Source organism: Mesoplodon mirus, assembly GCF_964341445.2.
Source record: "Mesoplodon mirus genome assembly, chromosome: 9".
In the NCBI taxonomy this organism is placed as follows: Eukaryota; Metazoa; Chordata; class Mammalia; order Artiodactyla; family Ziphiidae; genus Mesoplodon; species Mesoplodon mirus.
In genome coordinates, this window is record NC_138985.1 from 91906122 (window position 1) to 91929516 (window position 23395).

Sequence of the window (23395 nt, forward strand, 5' to 3'; positions counted from 1 at the left end):
GAGCTGAAACAGAGTCTAGCTAAGTAAGGTCTGGCTTCCTCCCAGGCGGAGTAAAACTCACAAAGTGTAAATCCCCAAATAGAAGTACGAGCAGCCAGAAGCCATGAAAAATGTCCCCAAAGCACCCTTAATTAATTAACTACAGACCTGGATCTCAAAAGGTCAAACCATTCTCAGCTCTGATTAACAAGCCTGACTATGCTTCTGCTCCTGGAGTGCTCCCCAGAATCCTCTTTTCCCCACTGAGATCTCCACTGGAGCCCATTTACTGGCTTGCAGAGAGCCTATTAAACATTCTAATGCTTTCTCAAAACCTTGGAGATGGGCTTCCCTGGGGGCGCAGTGGTTGAGAGTCCACCTGCCGATGCAGGGGACACGGGTTCAGGCCCCGGTCCGGGAAGATCCCACATGCCGTGGAGCGGCTGGGCCCGTGAGCCATGGCCGCTGAGCCTGCGCATCCGGAGCCTGTGCTCTGCAGTGGAAGAGGCCACAACAGTGAGAGGCCCACGTATCACACACACACAAAAAAACCTTGGAGATGTACAGGTATTCAGGGTCTTCTCAAAGGACAGAGTTGGATGAGGACAGGTACAGGATAGATGAGTCAGTATTCTTGCCTCCCAAAGCCTTTGAGTTCCTCTTTCTACATCGTATCAAGGAATTTCTGGCCTCTCACTGTTCTTTTTTTTTTTTTATGGGGTATTTTTACACTGAAAGGACATTTGCCATCACTTATATATTTTACATATTATTTTTTAATTTTTGAATTTTATTGTTTTATACAGCAGGTTCTTACTAGTTATCTCTCATTGTTCTTTAATGTAAACTGGGTTGAATCCAAGCTCACTTTAACCAACACAGGAAACTATTAGAAACATACAGAGCTGTGAGAAATAGCACAATCATTACATAATCTCTGGGAAGAGCACCCATATCAATAAAATCAATCCTATCTAAAATTATGTTCTCCCTCTTTGACAGAGTGCCCTAAAATTTATTCTAATAGATATTCCCAGACTTTACAGATACAAATTGTCAAATTTCTACAATATGTTTTCCTGGGTAAATACTTTCTCTTCCCTACATTTATTTCTACACTTATCTACCCAACACCCACTGGACATAGTGGAATCGAATTCTGGTAATCAGCCTCCTAACACTGAGGGGAATTTTTAGCATCCTCCTTCAAGAAGGAAAGGCTTCCTCTCACAAGGGATAGGCAGTGGGAAATTTCCAGAAGGATTTGAGGATTTGGGTCTTCCAAGTCTTGTCAGCTATTCCTGTTTCAGTTGTTAGAGATTCACTCTGTTTCATTGTGCCTCTCTTTTACATAAAAGACTGGATTGAAGCTGTGACTTCGGCAGTCTTCAAAATTCAACAACCCAAAGAACCAGATTCTGAGTTCTTTGAAATTTTTTTCTCTTTCTTTGAGTTATTCAGTGTCATCAGAAGCACCCATTGTACCCGTGTCCTGAAAGTCTTCATACCCTTTATATTGTCCTAAGGTAGCAGCCACCTTGTTCCCCAGATGCCCTCAGCCAACAAATGGTCCTCATTATCAACAACTTATAATTTCATTAGCTGTGGGCCATTGACAGTTAACTTCCCCTCCCAGAATATTGCTGGAATCTTGCTACATTCTATTCCATCTTGTTAGGGTAATCAACTCCCTGGGGACCTATAACCTGCAATCCACTCTCTAGTACAAATTTCCGTATCAGAGTCCTTCAGCTGCAAGCAATAGGAACTACTCTATCTTCGGCAGAAAAAGCTTGGGTTTTGTACCCCCCACCCCATGCCATTGGAGGCTGACTCACAGAATCAGAGACAATTGGAGAAACAGGCTTAGAGGATGCAGACCCAGAGCAGCACCAAGGAGGTAGGACTTGGATTTAATGTACACTTTGTTTGGGACACTGTCACTGGCTTTAATGTCTCCGCCATGTTTTCTGTCCTTGTGGTTTTCCATTTAACATTCAATGACCCAGGCACCTAGCTTTGGCCTTGTACCTACCTGTGCCAGTTACCTTCCTTTTTCCCTCCAAACCCACTCTCTCCCTTCTCCACCCTCTCCACGCCCCAGAACACCTATGGTTCCTGCCTGTTGTACAAGTTGATCTGTATAGCCTACATCAAAGGGCCCATTGCCTGTGGTCTCCAGGTGGGTTTGGCCAGTGGGAAGTCCAGGTAGGAGATCAGAGGGAGAGGGGAGGATGGGGTCAAGACAGTTATTCCCTCCCTTGTAGTAGCATAAGGCTGGCTGTGTGTCCCTTAACAGAAGGAAACTGCTCCTCTCATGGCAGCCTCTTCCAGTCAACTATCTCTTTCTGGTTCCAGTAACCATTCCCTCCCCTCACCCTTCAGGTCCATTATGGACTTAGCTAACTGGATGCTCCCTCCTGAATTTTATATCTTGAGCAAGGATGTCGCTCATCCCCACAAACGAAGGTGTGGTAGTGGGGGCAGCATCCTGACCGGGCACTGCTGGCTATGTGACAGGGGCCAGGCATCCATCCAGCTTATTGCTCCTCTTTTGATTCCTGACAAGAGCCCAAAATCCCCCGAGTCTGGTTCCCTTAACTTTTAGCTGTTGTCAAGACCTCCCAATAGTCTTCCAAAGAATTCTCTTTGGCTTAGGTTGGCCTGTCATTTCCTGTGCCTACAACCATGAAGTCTAATCGATGTGCTGCTATCCCCAGAAAAGTGGATGCTATGTAAACATGGAAACCACAGGTGTCTTATTCATTTGTGTTTCCTCCAGTGCCTGGTTTCTGCCAGGTACCCAGTTAAAGGTTGTTAAGTAAATCCATTTCTGCCACAGGCAGCTCTGGCTGCCCCATGTTGTTCCTCCCCGCAAACGAGGGAAGAAACTCCAGCCTTTGCTGAATGAACTTAGTGAAATTGACTTCCCAGAGACTATTTCTTAGATGAAAATAACACAACATAAGGGATTGGTAAAGCTTTTAATGGCCAATAAACACATCATTTAAAAGGGAAAAGGGGGCTTTCCTGGTGGCACAGTGGTTGAGAGTCCGCCTGCCGATGCAGCGGACGCAGGTTCGTGCCCCGGTCCGGGAAGATCCCACATGCTGCGGAGTGGCTGGGCCTGTGAGCCATGGCCGCTGAGCCTGCGCGTCCGGAGCCTGTGCTCCGCAACGGGAGAGGTCACAACGGTGAGAGGCCCGCGTACCGCAAAAAAAAAAGGGGGGGGGGGAAGGGATAAAACATTGTTATCCAAAGTCATTTAGAGCCCACCAGGACACGACATTTGCAAAAACAATCCCCCAAACAATGTAAGAATGCATCTTCAAGTTTCTGAAATGGAATTCAGAGAAAAGAGAGAATGTCCTCAAGGAATAATACCAAGATGCACTCACTTAAAATGTGTGATGGAAGTGAGATGAAAGCTTCACAAACGCCCTCGTAAGTCTCAAGAGAAATAATCAACAGCGGGTCCATTAAGACCCTAGTGGTGTTGACGAGACAGCAGGTAGGGGAAGCAGAGAACCTGGGGACAGTGAATATGTAGAAATGAGAGGTCCTGGCCTGCATCCTGGGGCCACCAAGGGATCCACTAATGAATTCTCAGAACCACAGGCCATTGATTTAGAAAACAAAACAAAACATGTCTCATCTTCACAAAGAATCCTGTCGGTCAGTTTAGCCAGAATCCTCCTTACCCCTGATGCTTCCTCTTAGTAACTTTCTGTCCACTTCTCCTCACCCTGCTCCTTGGCTATAAATTGCCACCTATCCATCCTGCATTCAGAGTTGAGCCCGATCTCTCTCCCCAGCTGCAAAATTCCACTGTGGTTGTCCCTCCACCTGTTGTGTTAGTCCACCCACCCCTCTTGTCCCAAATAAAGTCTTCTTTATCTTGCTAAAAAAAAAAAAAAAAAAAAAGCCCACAAGGGGTCAATCTTGAGATATCCAAGACTATGGCTTCAAAGGAAAAACAACCACTGAGAATGGTAAAGCTTCATAAAATGAGCATTTTAAATGAAAATCTAGGGACTTCCCTGGTGGCACAGTGGTTAAGAAATCTGCCTGCTAGTGCAGGGGACATGGGTTCAATCCCTGCTCTGGGAAGATCCCACATGCCGCGGAGCAGCTAAGCCCGTGCGCCACAACTACTGAGCCTGTGCTCTAGAGCTGGTGAGCCACAACTACTGAGCCCGCATGCCACAACTACTGGAGCTCGCGTGCCCAGAGCCCGTGCTCCGCAACAGGAGAAGCCACCATAATGAGGAGCCCTCACACCACAACAAAGAGTAGCCCCTGCTCGCCACTAGAGAAAGCCTGCACGCAGCAACGAAGACCCAGTGCAGCCATAAATAAATAAATAAATGTATATATTTTAAAAATTACCAATGGCAATTAAAAATAATAATAAATGAAAATCTAGAATTATTAAGACTAAGGCCACTTTCAGGAGCTATAACTTGAATGGAAACAACCAGAAATACAGCACTAGAAATACAACAATCTAGAAATACACCAAGAGAGGATGGTTCAGGTTTTTGAATCTGTCTCTGATTCCTGCCTGACTTAGGATAAATCAACTCATTTCCCCATTGGAGAGATATGTTTTTTTATTATGCCTCCAAGCAAAACCCTGTTTTTGAATGTTAATAGTTGCAACAATAACCAGGAACACACCATGTGTCCATGACAAACAAAGAAGTAGTCATAATTTATTCTAAGTTGGTCTTACAGCCCCCTAAAGTCTCCACGCTGCCTTGCAGAAAGAACGAAAGGAATTTCTGTCATATCTATCCCTCCCCTCGCCACCATTCAAGGGCCATGCCTAGATGCAAGAAGAATGTGGCAACTAGTGGTATCGGATCATCACACACCACACGCACTCGGGACATTCCATTTGTAAATGCTTCGAATTTTTCAAATTATCTCCACTTCTACAATCTAATGTAGTTTTCCCAATTGTGTGAGATAGCTGTTATTTTGAACTATGCCTTACAGATGAGAAAAGTAAAGCCCAGAACAGCTTGGCAGGAACTTTGGGCAGCTTGTGAGTCTCAAAGTCCAGAGAGCAGTAGGGCCAATGGTCTCTGGGCCTCTTCTCACAAATGTCAGTCCCTCTTGCACCCATTTCTGTCAGCCATCATCACTGAGACCTTTGGTTGCAGGCTCAGCCCAGCCTAGTTGCTAAACCAGGGGCCCAGCCCAACCCCAAGACCCGGATTCTTGACAATGTAGCAGAGCGAATGACTGGCACCAGGTGGCGCCACACTGCAGACGGGACCCCAGTGGATTGGATCTGCACCTCCCAGCCTCTTGGCTGAGTAGGCTAACCCCAGGTATTTTATTAACTTCAGAATAACACCACAGCACCTGATTGACTATTTGGGACCTCACTTGTCAAACTATAGTGGGCTTTTACTGTTTTTCAGAAGCCAGTTCAATACACCTTCAAGGGTATTTTTTTTTTTTTTGTAACTACTGCATTCTGAGTACAGGTCTCTGATTAGCTTTCATTCTGACTTCTAAGAGTCACACACAAGCATTTACATATTAGAATATATTTTTTTATTATAGTTTTTTCCTTTTATATGACAGTTGAGCTAGCACATCGATTTTGAAAACCTATACGTGTATATTTTTATATTTATATATGGTATAATCACTGTATTTTATTTCAGAACAGCAGAAGAGGTGTTACGAAATATTTGCCATGAAAAGGGGACTTGGGTCTGACAAGGCTGAGGACCATCATGTGGGAGTATTGACCTTCTCCTGGATGTTTCCTGGTTGACTTGATGATACTTGAACAGACAACAACTTTAAGCCTACTTTGCTGTCTCCACTTTCTCCTGCTCTCACCTCACCCTGGGGCTGCTCCTTTGCTCTGCTGGTCCCACACCTCCGTAGCTCTCAGGGAAGCAAGTCCCTGACAGCATCACTCGTGCCCTGGTGCAATCCCATGAATGCAATCGCTCCCTCCTAGCCTCTCTCCCGCCCTTTCCCAGCCCCTCAGCTACATCCTGCCTGTACTGCCCTCACTCCAACTCACTTCTCATCTCCAATCTCTTCTGGACTGTCCGTCCAGGTGAGATCTTGGGCTGTGCTGTCTCTCCTGATGGCCCTTTAAATGTCCTTTTCTCTAGTTGGAGATGCATCCTGTTCTCATGGAATAATCTTTGTCAATTCAGCCTGGAGATCTGAAAAACGGTGAGCCCAGCTGAGCTTTTCTGCCTCTGCAGAGGCAGTGCGTGATCAATAAGGGCTTCTACTCTTGAAGATTTTTCTTACTGTTGTTTTCCCTGAGCTGATTACTCATCCCTCTGGCTGCCTGTCTCCTTTGGGGGGGGGTGGGTAATTTGTGAAAACACACACAATTATATTAACTTGCTTTCTTTATTATCAGGCCATACCCGGGTTTTCTGTTTTCCCTATCCTTTGGCCACCACGTAACCTCTTTCCTGGTTAGAGTGTCACTAGTTAAAATTTTGCTGTTAAAAAAAATATGTATTTACTGTGGATGTCAGAGGGAGTAATTCTGTGACATGCTTCTTTGCAGAGTCTGCTGATAATCCACCAATATCCTTCATCCCTAAATAATAAAGAATAGAACTCTACAGTTCTACATGGGCTCATGGCCACTCAGCTAAAAGCTACATTTCCCAGCTTCCCTTGTATCTGGGTGTGGCCATGTGACAGAATTCCAACCAATGGGATGTGAGCAAAAGTGATTATGCCATTTCCAGGCCATGCCCTTAAAAGGAAAGAGTGTACACTCCCCTTCCCCTTTCCCCTTCTCACTGGCCAGGATGCAAACATAATGGCAGGAGCTGGAGCAACCACCTTGGAACCCACCTGTTGAGAATAGCAGAGATACTCTTACCAGCTAGGGACTGCTTACCTTTGGACCACTATGTAAGAGAGAATCAAAATTCTGTTTTGTTTAACCCACTGTATTTTGGGGGCTTTTGACTACCTAGATTATACTCTAAGTAATACAGCTTCATGTTACTACTTTTACCCAGCAGCGTGTACTTCCTTATTACTTGTACTTATTTGTGTTTTCTTATTTCAAATTTTATGTTTTATGTCTTCCTTTTTTTAAAATTTTATTTATTTATTTATTTATTTATTTATTTATTTATTCTCTTCGGCTGCATTGGGTCTTTGTTGCTGCGCATGGGGTTTCTCTAGTTGCTGCGAGTGGGGGCTACTCTTCGTTGCGGTGCACGGGCTTCTCATTGTGGTGGCTTCTCTTGTTGTGGAGCACGGGCTCTAGGTGCATGGGCTTCATTAGTTGCGGCACGTGGGCTCAGTAGTTGTGGCGCACGGGCTTAGTTGCTCCACGGCATGTGGGATCTTCCTGGACCAGGGCTCAAACCCATGTCCCCTGCATCGGCAGGCGGACTCTCAACCACTGCGCCACCAGGGAAGCCCTGTCAAATGTTTTTTTAAAAGATTCAGTGTGCTAGTTTTTGAGGTTTGATGGGGGCAGGTAGGAAGGAATAGGAACTTAAGGCACCATTTTATCATTGTTTAGCATTTTGTTTAGAGCTGAAAGCTTGCTTCCTCACAATTAGCTATTTAGACTGGGTGCTAAAAAGCCACCCTCTACACACCACAAAAATGGGCTCAACAGGCTTGTAAAGAGAAAAAGCCATCTTCCATATTGAAGGGAATTTTTGAATGTTTCAATGGCCAAATATATCCAAACCATGTATCTAAGCCAATAAGATTTACTGTTGCAGGTAAGCTTTAACTGTGAAAAGCATCATATCAGCGTATTAACTGCCATCACTTTTGTACTGTATGTTGTTTCCAGGGAAATGTAAACCACAGGATGCGGTATCTGACCCCATCCTTAGAGAATGTTACCATAGAGGACATTTCTCCCACATGGTAAACAAAAGAAAATGAGGAACGTGAGTGCAGAAGTTGCTTTGGCCATGAGGGAGCCGATAGAGCAGGGGCGCAATGGAAACGACTCAGAAAGGGAGCTGATGGAATCAGATAAGGAAAGCCTTGTGACCTTTCAGCCTTCTCCCTGACTTGATAATGAAACACAAAAATAAACCTCCATGCTTGTACTTTGCATATGTTGGTTGTCAAATTGCTTTTCTAAATTGACTGTATTTAACCTTGATGGTGAATGTACCTTGATGATTAATAGATTCTGGAATTTTGTCCAAACTAGAATGTGATTTCTCCCTGAAATAGACTTGAGTAGCAGTCAGCCTGCTTGGTTCTTTGCCTCTGATCTAGCCACCCCAAGATCTGGGCTCTTTCTTCCTCTGGCTCAAGGATGAGGAAGCAGGCCTTGTTGATCCAGCAGAGCTGCTCATTGGGATTCTATTCCTCTCAGCTGGTACCCTCACCAAGCCAGCCTCTGGGTAAGAAACTACTTGTTTCTACGGTTCTTCAGTTTGACTTTCTCAGGGAAATAAGGCCTGCAGAAGTAGCCAGCCAGCTGTAGGAGAACACAGAGCAGGCACCTACAGCCCCTCAACTCCTTCCAGAAACAGCAAAGGCTACTGCAGATAAACCAGGGCATGTGGGACCCACATGGTACAAAGCTCAGGAAGGCTGGGTTTTAAATTGACAACAGCCTTTAAAACTCTTTGGGGGAAAAATAAAAAATAAAAAATAATAAAAGAACTCTTTGGGGTTAGTCGCATTCAGAGTAAGGGAGGGTTGAAAGGCAGGGAGGGTATTTTCCTCTTAGAAGCAGAAAGAGCTTCCTAACAGCCTTCCTTCTTTGCTTTGTGCCTGGTTCAATACTTTCTTAGCAAGTTCTGGGGGAGCTCAGGTCCTGAGAAGGGCTGGGGCCTGTCAGGGCACTAAACAAGCTGTAAAAGCACTCTGGAGGAAAAGGGAGGCTCCTCTGCATTTCCCTTTCCTGCAGGCCTGCCCTGTTTTTTCATGATGTCATCCATGCATCATTGTGATCTGATTGGTGGTCCCAGGCCTTGGCCAGCTGCCCAAGGCCAGAAGGGAAGAGAGAGATCCCAGGACAAATGCGCAGCAGGCCCCTGAGCATGTGCGGAAATGTTGTCATCAATTCCACATAGAAAGACTTGGAACAAATCGAAGAAGACAGTAAAAGTCACAAGATCCTATCCAACCTTCCCTTCCCTGAATGCCTGGGAAGAATTCAGGGACCTCTTTCCTGTGGATAGGGAACCAAATCCTGGAGTGGGCCTGGGTGTGGAGGAGGGACTGCTCTGCCAGATGGTTCATTCTCCAGAATTCAACCTGTTTCCTGAATCAGTGGTATTTGAAAGCAACTTTGTCCAGGTACTCTCGGGCCGCTCAGAATGGCACTCCTTGATTCCTCTAAATCTGTTCCCACAATGTGACGGAGAGTCTGTCCCTGGAACTGGAGTGGAGTGACAACTGAGGCAAAGAGAGGAACCTAAGGCAAGGCTACCCCCATCTGACCCTGACTTTGCAGAGCTCCAGATAGGTTTTCTCCTGCAGTCACTCTGGGGAGAGAGGTCAAGTGTTGTCTGCTCTGAGCGGAGGATTTGGTAGCTTCCTCCCTCAATTTACTTCCTCCTCCAGGCTGTCAGCTCAAAGCAGATGAACAAAGACGCAGTAAAATGAGCTGCCCTTTGAGGGTTCAGAACAGAAATGTTGGTGGGTGAAAGAATAGGAGCCGGAAGCCCAGAGAGATCTGGGCTCAGAGTCTGGTCCACTGCTTTCTTTTTTTTTTTTTTTTTTTTTTTTTTGCGGTACTCAGGCCTCTCACTGTTGTGGCCTCTCCCATTGCGGAGCACAGGCTCCGGATGCGCAGCCCCAGCGGCCATGGCTCACCGGCCCAGCCGCTCCGCAACATGTGGGATCCTCTCGGACCGGGGCACGAACCCATGTTCCCTGCATCGGCAGGCGGACTCTCAACCACTGCGCCACCAGGGAAGATCCCGGTCCACTGCATTCTTATCAGGAGGTGTCATCAGGAAGGTGACCTGCACACCCTTAATCCCAGTTCCCTCTATTGTAAAAAGGGTGGGACTGACCTGGCTGTTCCATGAAACACAGGAGGCAAAGGCCTTAGTGCAACGGCACTCATTTTTGTTTCCTTGTCTGGGCTCCCCTCAGGCCAGATGGAACCCAGAATAAACAGAACTTGGAAGTTACAGGGACCTGACAGTGCAGAAAAGGTGCAGGAGATAATAGGGCCCCTCAAGAAAGTGCCAAAGGACAGGTTTTTCAAAGAAAATCCAGGAAACAGTCTGGGGAGGATTCACAGAAGTGTGACACACATCAAGGAACTCTTGTGGGCAATTGCTAATAGTAGGTAAAGTAAATGCTGGTACAGTTGTTTAACCAATATAGGTTAAACTGTGGTTCCCAACAAGTGATGATTTTGCCCTTTCCACCAGGGGGCATTTGGCAATGTCTGAAGACATTTTGGGTTATCGCAGTTTGTGTGGGGGGAGGGTGGAGATTGCTCCTGGCATCTATTGGGCAGAGGTCCAATAGATGGACACTGCTAAACATCTTACAATGCACAGGACAGCTCCTCCCCCAAGCAAAGAATTATCCAGCCCAAAATGTGAATGGTGCTGAGTCTGAGAAACTCTCGCCTAAAACATACTGCTGCTTCTGCCAGTGCTCAGACTGTGCCCTGGGGGTGCTGCTTTGCAGGTCAGAAAGGGCAGAAACTGGATAGACATCTACAAAGCCTCCAACACCACGGCCCTTGGGGTGACCTCCCCTGTGCCCTGCCTGCCTCTTCCCAACATCCTCTTCATGGCCAACGTCAAATGGCACCATGGGCAGAGCCAGACATGGAACCAACCAACTACAGCCCCCAAGATCATCCTGAAGAGGTAAGCATCCTGAAGTGGGGCAAAGGGGGGCCATAAAGTGGACAGGAGTGAGGGCCAGTCTACATGCCCTCTTTCCTTCTCGCTGCATTCACTGCACTGAATTCTTAGGAAATCTCTCCACTTTGGGCCAAGGGGCAAGGAAGCCAGGCAGTCTGGCAGATGAAGCACTGGCTGGGAGATGCAGGTTCTAGTCCTTATGCAACTAACTAGACTCAAATAATTTTTGAGTCACAAGTTACTTGCTGCATTGCAGTCTTCCTACTGGTAAAGTGAGTGGAACGAAGTCTCACTTGGAGCTGTAACATTATGCTTGTTGGGGATGAAACGGCCCTTTTAGATGTTTGAGCCTCTTCTGTAGGATATCTCAAGAATCTCTAGATATTCCCAGAAGTCCAAGTAAACCCTTCATTGCTCCATGTTGCTTCAGTGATAGACCTCTCCATTATATTCTAGGTACACCTATGGCAAGTACAGCCCAGATCCAGCTGACTAATACTAGATCCAAAGCCAGCCCCTTGAATCTTAGCTCCTTTAGGAAGAGTAATTGAGGCATTGAGGTCAATGAATGGACAAGCTGGACAGTGGGACCCAGCTCCTGTTGCGCCGTCAAGAAGGAAACTGAAAAGCCCTATGATCCCAGCTACCTTACTCCCAGGCTGTCCCTCTCAAGCAGGATCCAGGGAACACCAGCATGAGAATCATGGCAGGATGGGTAGAGGTTAGAATGCAGATTCCAGGGGCTCACCCCAGACCTACTGAATCTGAATCTGTGGGGGTATCTTGAGGCGTCTGCATTTTAAACAAGCTCCCCAGGTGAATCTGATCTCCCCAAAGTTTGAGCACCACTGTGCTGAGCATTCTCTCTCCTACCCACCAAAGCCTCAGTTCTGAAGGAGACACTCCTCATTTTAATGAAGACAGTGTTGGATCAGAAGCAATGGGGTTGTCAGTGTGTGTCTTCCCTCACGTCTTCAGGATTCTCCCTTTGAAGTTTGTGGAGCTCCAGGTCTGTGACCGCTTTCAACATATCCTGCGGTTGAGGACAGTCACGGAGAAGATCTACTACCTAAGGCTCCACCCTGACCATCCTGAGACGTCTTCCACTTCTAGATCCGACTGGTTCAAATTCTGCAGAAGGGCCTGTCCATCACCACCAAAGACCCTAGGATTCTCGTCACTCACTGCCTGGTACCCAAGAACAGCTGCAGTCCCTCAGGAGACTCACAGGTAAGTGGGCACCATTGGCTCCTCCAGCCAAGGTCAGAGCTGAGCTGTAGAGCTTCGGTGAGCTGATACGGCAGCACCCTGGGAAGCCTTGCCTTAGGCCTTTTCTAACCAGCTTTACTGATTAAAATTCACCTGAGTGTACAGTTCAGATTTTTCAGTAAATGTATAGAGTTGTGCAGCCATCACCACAATCCAGTTTTAGAACATTTCTATCACCCTAAAAAATTCCCTCATGCCCATTTGCAGTCATTCCCTGTTCCTACTTTCTGCCCTAGGCAGCCATTGATCTGTCTTCAATCTCTACTCATATTTCTGAAACATTTCATATAAATGGAATCCTATAATATATAGGCTTTCGTGTCTGGCTTCTTTCACTTAGCATAAGGTTTTTCAAGTTCATCCATATCATAGCATGGGGCCAACTCTAGGGTAGAGTCACAGATTATCAATAATTTATTCCTTTCAATTGCTGAATAGTATTCCATTGTATAGATATACCATGTTTTATCTATTCACCAGTTGATGGACATTTGGATTGTTTCCAGTTTGGGGCTATTATGAATAATGCTGCTGTGGACATTTGTGTACAAATTTTTGTATAGATGTATGTTAGGGTATGTTTTCATTTGTCATGGGTAGATTCCAAGGAATTGGAATTGCTGGGTCATATGGTAAGCTTATGTTTAAACCGGCAAACTGTTTTCCAAGGTGACAGTACCATTTTACATTCCCACCAGTAATGCATGAGGGTTTCAGTTTCTCTGCATCTTCACCAGCAATGGTATTGTTGGGAATTCCCTGGCGGTTCAGTGGTTAGAACTCTGTTCACTGCTGAGGGCCTGGGTTCAATCCCTGGTCAGGGAACTAAAATCCCACAAGCCACACAGCCAAAAAACAAAAACAAAAACAAAAACAAAAACAAAACAATGGTATTATCTTTTTAATTAAAGTCATTCTAGTGGATGTGTTATGTTTTTAATTAGGGTTTCCTGTCGAGCAACTTTACATGGGCTTATTAGTCATTTATATATCTTCTTGGTGAAATTTCTATTGAAATCTTTCTTGAAACTTTTAAAAAAAATATTTACTTTATTTATTTATTTGGTTGTGGCAGGTCTTAGTTGAGGCAGGCCGGCTTCTTAGTTGCAGCTCGCCTGCTCCTTAGTTGTGGCATGCAAACTCTTAGTTGTGGCATGCAAACTGTTAGTGTGGCATGCATGTGGGATCTAGTTCCCTGGGCAGGGATCAAACCCAGGCCCCCTGCAGTGGAAGCGCAGTCTTAACCACTGGACCACCAGGGAAGTCCCTTGCCTATTTTTAAATTGATTTTTTTCTTCTTATTGAGTTGTAAGAGTTATTTGCATATTCTGGATACAAGTCCTTTATCAGATGTATGAGTTGTAAATATTTTCTCCCAGTCCGTGAGTTGTCTTTTCATTTTCTTAATGATGTATTTTGAGGAGCAAAAGTTTAAATTTTTATTTTATTTATTTATTTTATTTTTATTTTTGGCTGCGTAGGGTCTTTGTTGCTGCACGCAGGCTTTCTCTAGTTGCGGCGAGCAAGGACCACTCTTCTTTGCAGTGCACAGGCTTCTCATTGTGGTGGCTTCTCTTGTTGCAGACCACGGGCTCTAGGCGCGCAGGCTTTAGTAGTTGCAGCGTGCGGGCTTAGTTGCTCCTCAGCATGTGGGATCCTCCCGGACCAGGGCTTGAACCCGTGTCCCCTGCATTGGCAGGTGGATTCTTCACCGCTGCACCACCAGGGAAGCCCAAAAGTTTAAAACTTTCATGAAATGCAGTTTATCAATTTTTTCTTTTATGGATCAGGCTTTTGGTGTTGTATCTAAAAACTCTTTGTTCAACCCAAAGTCACTAAGATGTTATCCTATATTTTCTTCTAGAAGTGTAGAAGACTTAGCTCTTACATTTAGGTCTCTGATCCATTTTGAATTAATATTTGTGTATGATGTGAGGTAGGGGTACTTTTTTAAGTACTTTTTTTTTTTTTAGCATGTGGATATACAACTGTCCTAGTACCATTTGTTGAAAAGCCTATCCTTTCCACATTGAATTGTCTTGGCATCTTTGCCAAAAATCAATTGACCATAAATGTAAGGATCTATTTCTGGGTTCTCAATTCTGTTCCATTGATTCGTTTGCCTATTCTTGTGCCAATACCACAATGTCTTGATTAATGTAGCTTTATATTAAGTTTTGAAATTGGATGTTGTAAATCTTCCAATTTTGCTCTTTTTCAAATTGTTTTGGCTATTCCAGATCCTTTGCATTTCCATGTAAATTTTAGGGTCAACTTGTCGATTTCTACAAAAAAAAAAAAGGCCTCCTGGAATTTTGATAAGGACATGTGGAATTTATATATCAATTTGGGGAAAATTGCCATCTTGACAGTGTTGAGTCTTTTAATACATGTATATCGAATGTCTTTCCATTTATGTCAATCTAATTTAATTTCCCTTAGCAATGTTTTGTAGCTCTCAGTTTACAAGTTCTACACTTCTTTCGTTCAATATATTAAGTATTTGATTGTTGTTGATATTATTGTGAATGGAATTGTTTTCTTAATTTAATTTTTGCATCAGTCATTGAAAGTGTACAGGAATACAATTGGGTTTTGTGTATTAATCTTGTTTATTAGTTGTAGTAGTTTTTGTGGATTCCTTGGGATTTTCTACATATGTGCATACATTCATGTCATCTGTGAATAAAGACAGCTTAACTTAATTTCCAGTTTGGATCCATTTATTTGTTTATTGCCTTATTGCATTAGTTAGAACCTTCAGTACAATGTTTAATAGAAGTAGCAAAAGTAGACATCCTTGCCTTGTTCCTCGTATTAGGGGAAAACATCCAGTCTTTTATTAAGTATGATGTTAACCATGGGATTTTTGTAGATGCCTTTTATAAGGTTCAGGAAATTCCCTTCTATTCCTTGTTTATTGAGAATTTTTATCTTGAGTGGGTATTAAATTTTGTCAGATGCTTTTTCTCCATCTGCTGAGATGATCACATATTTTGTCCTTTATTCTATTAATATAGTATATTACATTAATTGACTTTTAGATGTTAAACCAGCCTTGTGTTCCTGCAATAAATTCCATTTGGTTACGGTGTGTATGATCCTTTTTATATATAACTGGATCTGGTTCACTAGCATTTTGTTAAGGAGTTTTGCATCTATGTTCATTAGAGATATTGGTCTGTAGTTTTCTTGTGATAGCCTGGCTTTGGTATCAGGGTAATACTCACCTTATTGAGTAATTTGGGAAATGTTCCCTCCTCCTCTATTTCTGAGCTTGTGAAGATTGGTGTTACTACTTCTTTAAATATTTGATAGAATTCAGGGAAGCCACCTGGGCCTTTTTGCCCCAGGTCTTAGAGTATAATGAACAGAAGCCTGACTTGAGTTACAACACAAAATCCATGAAGGCCGAGATTTTTATCTGTTTTCTTCACTTCGATTCCCCAGTGCCTGGCACGTAGTTGATATTCAATAAATATCGAATGAGTATGAGCAGTGTGCACAACTGGGGCATCTGTGGGGTATCACAGGCAACAGGAAAAAAGGCAGTTTTACTCTGGCATAAAAAGTAGCTCAGGGCTTCCCTGGTGGCGCAGTGGTTGAGAGTCCGCCTTCCGATGCAGGGGACACGGGTTCGTGCCCCGGTCCGGGAAGATCCCACATGCTGCGGAGCGGCTGGGCCCGTGAGCCATGGCAGCTGAGCCTGTGCTTCCGGAGCCTGTGCTCCACAACGGGAGAGGCCACAACAGTGAAAGGCCCACATACCACAAAAAAAAAAAAAAAAAAAAAAAAAAGTAGCTCAACGTAGGATATTTCTTAGAGAAATGAATTTGAAAAACATTAACTTTCTACAATAAACATTTAATCCCCTTCCATTTAAATATAAAACCAAGTAGCATGAGCTTTATTAAAGTTTATATTAATAGGCTATTCAATAACATATGAAGGTATGTTAATAAGAATAGCTTATCTACTAAATTATGTTTAAAGTTTTCAGAGACAATGTTCTTCTTGGGACACCAAAGGATCTTTATAACAGCTATAAACAAACAGGTATGGCCTCAGAATTGCCTCTCTGTGCAGTTGGCGTGGCTCTGTCTGATAGGACAGCTGAGTTCTAACCCTTAGGGTCTGGACCATGATATTAGGAAAATGCAGAGACGCTGAGAACTTAACCACCTGGTTTTGCTTTTTTTCCTCCATCTAGTTAGTGCAGAAGAAACTCCAAGCCTCCCAGCCCAGCGAGAGCCTCACGCAGCTGATGGCCAAGGGGGAGAGTGAGGCCCTCTCTCAGATCTTTCCCGTCTTGCACCAGCACAACCAGTTCAGGTGCATGACTCAAATCCAGCCAGCATGACGTCCCCAGATGGTCTGCGCGGTGAGATCCAGAAACCAAGTTATCTTGGTTAATGGGCACAGGGAGATGCATGAAGTATTGCCCCTCAGTATCCAGTCTGTATTCTTGACTCAGGGCAACCTTTGCCTGGTCTCTTTGCCTAATTCTCCTTCTCCACAAGCATCGTGGGCTTGACCCCAGAGGAGGAATTTTATAAAAAATGAAAAGTAGCTTCTTCAATATTAAGAATAAATTAGTAACACAGGTGGAAAAGTAAAAGCTAATTTCTAAACTAGTTTCTAGTCCTACAGAAAAGTAATCAAAACATTGTTTAAAATGTCATCATCTGTCACTGGGTTCCTTTACCTACTTACCTGGCCTCTGCTTGAACTTTATGGAGCTTCTATGGTCACTTTTTTTTTTTTTTAATGTTTTTTGGAAAGCTCCCTCATGCAGGCCTGTCTTCTCCATGCCTGAGGAAATATCCTTACACGTACAGATGACTTAGGGTTGCGTCTTAAGACTGGTTGGTATGAGAGAAACAGAGGTCGAGAGCACTTAGACCACAGGGCACCACGGCCAGAGAGCAAAGATAAAATGGGAACCAGGGTCCTAGTGAACTTGATTTGTGGTGTCAAAGAAAAGGAAGAACAGAAAAAAATTAGTAAATGTCACCAGAAGAGAAAAACGAGGTGTCAGAGAGAAGGAGATTTTTGTCATAACAGGGACCAGCAACTCAGAGACAGAATTTAAAAAAAGAAAGTTTTCTTTGTGAATGCCAGTAATAAACTAAAAACCAGGAGAGCTCAGAGGATGCAATCTCTCATAATGGGTAAGAGCTCACACAACCCTGGGCCCAAGTCACCACTCTGACTATGAGCCCTTGGGGGCATATTGCTTAACTCTGCTGGGCCTCGGTTTTTACACCTATAAAGTAGAAACTGCGGTACTGCCAACCTCAAGCAGATAGTATCAGGACTAAATGAGCTCACATGCATCAAGTGCTTGGCCCATCCTCAGCAAATTTACAGGAGGATGTAATAAACTCTCAATTAACATTAACTTGTAGGGAATTCCCTGGTGGTCCTGTGGTTAGGATTCTGCGCTCTCACTGCCAAGGGCCCGGGTTCAATCCCTGGTCACGGACCTGAGATCCCGCAAGCTGTGAGGCGCGGCCAAAAAAAAAAAAAAAATTAGCTTGTAGTATTAATTCTAACTTGAGCTGGAAGTAGAAAAAGTATTAACACAAGAAAAAGACTTGTTAGTTGCCCGCTGTTAAAGAATTTATACTGAGGTTGTCACTCTGTATATCATACAGAGATCTGTAATGAAGGAAGATGTAAGATGGTAAGATGTCACATTGCTGAGCTGGAGAGCCCTGGACTCTAATGGAGGAAGATATTTGGTATCTAATAGCAAGATATTTTGACTGTCTCAGAATGTTAACTTACAGATTTTCTTTATTACTCTGGGAAGGACTGCTTCTGTTTATACCTCATTGGCCACAATTCAGTCACATGGCCACACCCAGCTGCAAAGGAGGCTGGGAAATGCAGCCTCCATTCCACATAGCCATGGGCCCAACACAAAACTAGATGATCTGGGCTTCCCTGGCGGCGCAGTTGTTGAGAGTCCGCCTGCCGATGCAGGGGATGCGGGTTCGTGCCCTGGTCCGGGAGGATCCCATGTGCCGCAGAGCGGCTGGGCCTGTGAGCCATGGCCACTGAGCCTGCGCGTCCGGAGCCTGTGCTCCGCAACGGGAGAGGCCACAGCGGTGAGAGGCCCGCTTACCACAAAAAAAAAAAAAAAAAAAAAAAAAAATTAGATGATCTACCCTGGAGGGAGAAGGGAAAAGGGCATGCTGGGGACCTACTGGCAATCTCTGGCACAGACAGCTTTTAATATCTCCGGGAGGTCAGAGGAGTCAAAGACCTGAAGGAGAAACATGCACAAGCCAGATAAAGGGCAGAGAAAGCTGTGCAGGGTAAGGGAACAAATGAGGCTTCGCCCTGAGGAAGAAGCTTGGTGAGTGCTGAGAAAGGGAAGGAAGGCCAGTAGGGAAGTGGGGATGGTGGTAGGACGACACACGTAGAAGTGGGCAGGGACCAAGCCAGGCAGGGGCTGGGAAGCCATGCGAATGGATTTAGACTTTAAGTGTAACGGGAGCCTTAGCAGCATTTTAAACAGGGACGTGGCGTGATCCCATTTACATTTTTAAAAGGTCATGCTGGCTGTTGCAGTGACAGTGATTTGAAGAGAGGGAGGCTAGGTGTGGAGGGACCAGCCAGGGAGCTATGGTAACCGAGTCTGGGCTGTCACATACAAGACGGATCAGAGGGATGTGAGAAACAGGGAACATGGAATTTTTGCTTCCTTATCTCAATAATTGCTTTGTACAGACATTTAGTTTCTTCTCTTTAATTTTTCAGCATGAAGTCCTGAGTGATGATTTTTCTCCTCATTTAGGCAGGTTCTAGCCTGGTTGCGGTTATAGCAGTTTTTGCACGTTGGCAGCAACATGCAACGTACAGCAAATAAAATAAATGGCCAAGACGCAGGACCAAACAGATGGAGTCACACCCACCCCACCTCAGCAAAATCAGCAGCCTGGGTTCTGCTGCCCAAACTTCACCCCATCCCGCCTCCCCCTTCCCTATTTTTAATTCGGGTACTTTAATATGCGTCACACCCACCCAGTATAGTCACAGCTGGCCTTTTTCACATTTATATCTGCCTCTAACGCTTTTGTTGCATCAGGAAAAATATAACTAGAAACAAGATTTAAAATGAGAGTTTCATCCTCTATTCTTTTCCTTTTGACTTCCATTTCCTTGATCCTGAAATGGCTGGAGTTCCAGGAGCAGCAGAAAGACAGAGGAAAAAAAAGGACAGTCCAGGTAACGGAGGGCACGGGGCACCTTTGTCTCGGAGAATTTTCCGCTCTGCAGATATAGGAGTAAGATTGCCTCTAGTCCCCCATCCCAGCTTTCCTGGTGCTGTCAGGTTTGCCATCATCCTCCTATACCTTAGTTTGAGTTCCTCCAGGATCTTTGGCCACCATAGTCAATTTGGCATCAAATCCTATTAATTCCTTTCTTTCAAATGTTTCTTATATTCTTTACTTCATTTCTACTCCCACAGATCCCACCCTAGTCCACTTGATCATCTCTTTGCTGCCTGGACCGTGGCAGCAATCTTCTGCTAGTTCATTCATTCATTTATTCATTCAAAAGCATGCACTGAGCACTCAGTAAGTGCCAAACACTGTTGAAGGCTTTGGAATCACAGTGAAGAAAGACACAGCACCCCCTTCAAGGGGTTTATAATTTCTGGAGTCAGATGGGTAAATCCCCAAATTACATAACCTCTCCTTCCAGGCAACATTCAAAGCTCAAGCCTGGGGTGCCACAGGAGCACAAAGGCAGGCCTCCCTCACTCCTCCCGGGAAGCTGTCCCAGAAGGCCTGGGGTCTGAGCTGAGTCAGAGAGGATGAGTACGCGTGGGCTGGCCAAGGCAGAGGAGGCGGGGTTTCTAGGAAGAGACGCAGAGTCTGTGTGAGACAGCATGACCCATTCTGGAACAGCAGCCCTGTTCCCGATTTATTTCTGGGTTCTAGTTTACCCCAGATTCACTCATTTTGGCATGGATGATCCTGCATGAACTTTCCCCTCGTACCCATCTCACCTGATCACTGTCCCCTCCTCAAATGGGAGCCCTCTGACTCCTCCTGTTCTCCAGCCCAAATCTTCTGCTCTGGTCAAACCTCAGCTACCCTTCCCCATGCCTTATTCATCCCCCTCTCCTCCCTTCCTCCTGACGCCACCCTAAATCCTACCTAACCTTTCAGGTCCACTCACGACACCTTCCTGCCCAGACAAATCTCTCCTTGCTCATAACCTCTCTGACACAACATACTGTCCCTAATTGTTTCATAGGCTTAAGTCTTGTTTCTTCAACCAATACTAGATTTTTCTGGTGCCTCTGAATTTCTACAGTGACAAGCACAGGGCTGGGAACACAATAGGAGCTCAATAAATATTTGTGCACCACACCACTAAGAAATTATTCCTCCAAATTGGCTCAGGAGGCAGCCAGAATATCATGTTATATTTAGAGATTTAGAGGAATGTGTAGGTCCCAGGGGAGCTGTGCCAACTTTTATCCAATCCAGGGGTTGCAACTCAAACATCTGCAGGGGCTATAGAGGAGTAAAGAGTCTAAGTGTCATAGATATAAGAAATGGCTGGGTTTTCTCTCAACTCTATCATTGGTAAAACAACAGCTGGGCTGACATTTGGTTTCAGCATTGAGGAGACAATAGGGAGTGGTGGGGAGAGTGGCATGAAAAAGTGAACGTTTCAATTAAAGCTTCAACTAATTGTTGCCACGCTGCAACACAAGCCTGGGGTTGTCAGATACTCTGATTTTTCAAGAAAAAACAAAAATCTGAATTTTTATATCACATACCTCCCCCCCGCCCCGCTTCATAAAATACTAAAGTACAGTACAGGCCAACACTTAGTGGGCAAACAAAGGTATCCACAGACCAAAGTGAGCCTGGAGGCTGCCAGTTCACAACCCTTGTTCTATATGGTAAATAGAGCTGATTGCTGGCCCACGTTTTCTCCAAGTCTAGAAGTGCTTTCTCATATTATGTGACTGCTAATACAATGGTGATTCATTAATGTTTTTCCACATACATTCAAACACAGACACACACACACACACACACACACACACACTCAAAACATACCGCATGAGATTAGAGTTGAAGAAGACAGAAATAGAGAATATTTCAAACTTATTTCTAGGACTTGAGAGAACAGCTAGAATTTCAGACTCATAGGACATCTGTGTCATGGGAACTGTTGTTCCCAAGATGCCCCTAGGCTGATTTCAATTAATCATAATTTCAGACTCATAGGACATCTGTGTCTTGGGAACTGTTGTTCCCAAGATGCCCCTAGGCTGATTTCAATTAATCATCCTGGGGTGTCCTCAGGACCCTGCTCTTTCCTTGGAGCTGAAGGAACCCCTCTTTTCTCTTTGGGCCAGATAGTGTACTTCAGTTTGGAAGGACAGTCACACCCCAGCCTCTTGGAACTTTTGGATGACGAGAGAGAGAGAGAGAGAGAGAGAGAGAGAGAGAGAGAGAGAGAGAGAAGAGAAAGGAGAGAGAGAGAGAGAGAGAGAGAGAGAGAGAGCGTGGGCGCTACATTTGGAAAAGCCAGCGTCCCCAAGCTTACCTGTGTAGTTGAATCTTTCAACTCCCTATCAGTGGGTGGTGTGACCTATCACAGTGCTTCCCAAACTTTCACGTGCATATGATCCCCTGGGGATCTTGTTAATATGCAGATTCTGATTCAGTGGGTCTGGGTGGACCTGAGACTGCATTTTTCACATGCTCTAGGTGATGCCAAGGCTGCTAGGCTGCAAGCCACCCTTTGAGTAGCTGAAGCCAAGTGGACCAGGAACAGGCTCTGGCTTCAGGCCATCTGCGTTCAAGGCCGTTGCCAGTTCAGCTAGCTGAATCTCCTAGGGAAATTCACTTGGTTAACCTCTCCAAGCCACGTTGGTTGCCTCCTTTTACTGGTACTGCCTTGTTCACATGACGTAGTGGTAAAAACATGGGCTCTTGTTGCCTGGTTATCTGGCTTTGAATTCTGGCCTTTCCTCCTCATTTTGTGACCACGGGTAAGTGACTTAACCTTGCTGGGCCTCAGAAACCTCATGCATCAAATGGGGACTATGGCAGCACTGACCTCTCGGGGGTTGTTGTGAGTATTAAAAGAGCATTAACGCCTATAACTTTTTGAAACAGTGCCTGGCCCATAATAAGCACCTCACAAATGTTGGCTGGCCTCTGTGAGAGTGCTCTGGGAACTAAAGTACACAAATGCATTCCCTTTTTGACCTAGAAAAAAACCGTCCCAGTGAAGACTCCATCCCTTGCACCCGTGACCTCAGCTGGAGGGAGTGGGAAAGAGAGAACCCCGCTTGGCCACAGCCCCTCTCACTCCTCAGCACTCTGGCAGCCTCCACCGGGCCCCAGCAGGCACCACTCACAGGTACGGTGATGGGATTAATCCAGCTGCCTTCCTGGGACAGGCCTGGAATTCTACCTCAGGTCTGGGTTCAGGTCCTAGGGTCCTGGGGTTGATTCCAGGAGGCTGTGGGGTGGGAGTGGGGGGCCTCTTTCTTTCTTTTTTTTAATTATTATTTTATTTTTTAATAAATTTGTTTTTATTTTTGGCTGTGTTGGGTCTTTGTTGCTGCGTGCAGGCCTTCTCTAGTTGTGGCGAGCGGGGGCTCTTCGTTGTGGTGCGCGGGCTTCTCATTGCGGTGGCTTCTCTCGTTGTGGACCACGGGCTCTAGGTGCTCAGGCTTCAGTAGTTGTGGTGCATGGGCTTAGTTGCTCCGTGGCATGTGGGATCGTCCCAGACCAGGGCCCGAACCTGTGTCCCCTGCATTGGCAGGCGGATTCTTAACCACTGCGCCACCAGGGAAGCCCTCAGCCCTCTTTCTTCTTGCCCTGTTCTTCTTTACCTCCAACTGGCCTGAGTGAAACCCTAAGTATGACACCTCCGGAGCCACCAGAGGCTCCTGGGAGTTCCTGCAAGTGGCTCTGAAGGGACAGAGACTAGCAGGACGCTGTCGTCACTAGAGCTGCCTTCTCCCTGCAGTGTGGGAGGCATGAGGGTCTGCCTCTGCAGCGGGGAGGGGGAAGCTTCTTTTCCTTCCCTGAGCTCCTTGGGAGCCCCAACCTTCCACTGAGGAGCGTGGGAAGGAGCTAGGGGCCCTAGCTGGGGCCCAGCCCTTATCTTCCCAAGCTCCAACCCTCATCCACCCATCCATGTATTCATTTAACAGTTATTCATTAAGTACTTCCTTTGTGCCTCTGTCTGACCAGAGGGAGATACTTAAAGAAGGTAGAAGTGGTTATATGTTTTCCAGAGTAAAATACTATCAATAAACCACT

General features: G+C 45.3%; 1 protein-coding gene across 1 annotated transcript; it reads left to right on the top strand.

Moving 5' to 3' along the window:
- The first annotated feature begins 8275 nt into the window (after positions 1 to 8275).
- GARIN1B (golgi associated RAB2 interactor 1B) lies at positions 8276 to 22902 on the top strand. The gene is given in 9 exon segments (XM_082632076.1): positions 8276 to 9273; positions 10627 to 10811; positions 11787 to 11905; positions 11908 to 11918; positions 11922 to 12038; positions 16288 to 16409; positions 19257 to 19293; positions 19295 to 19313; positions 22335 to 22902. Coding segments are annotated over 9 exon segments (1101 nt in total). The 5' UTR covers positions 8276 to 9024; the 3' UTR covers positions 22577 to 22902.
- The last annotated feature ends 493 nt before the right edge of the window (positions 22903 to 23395 follow it).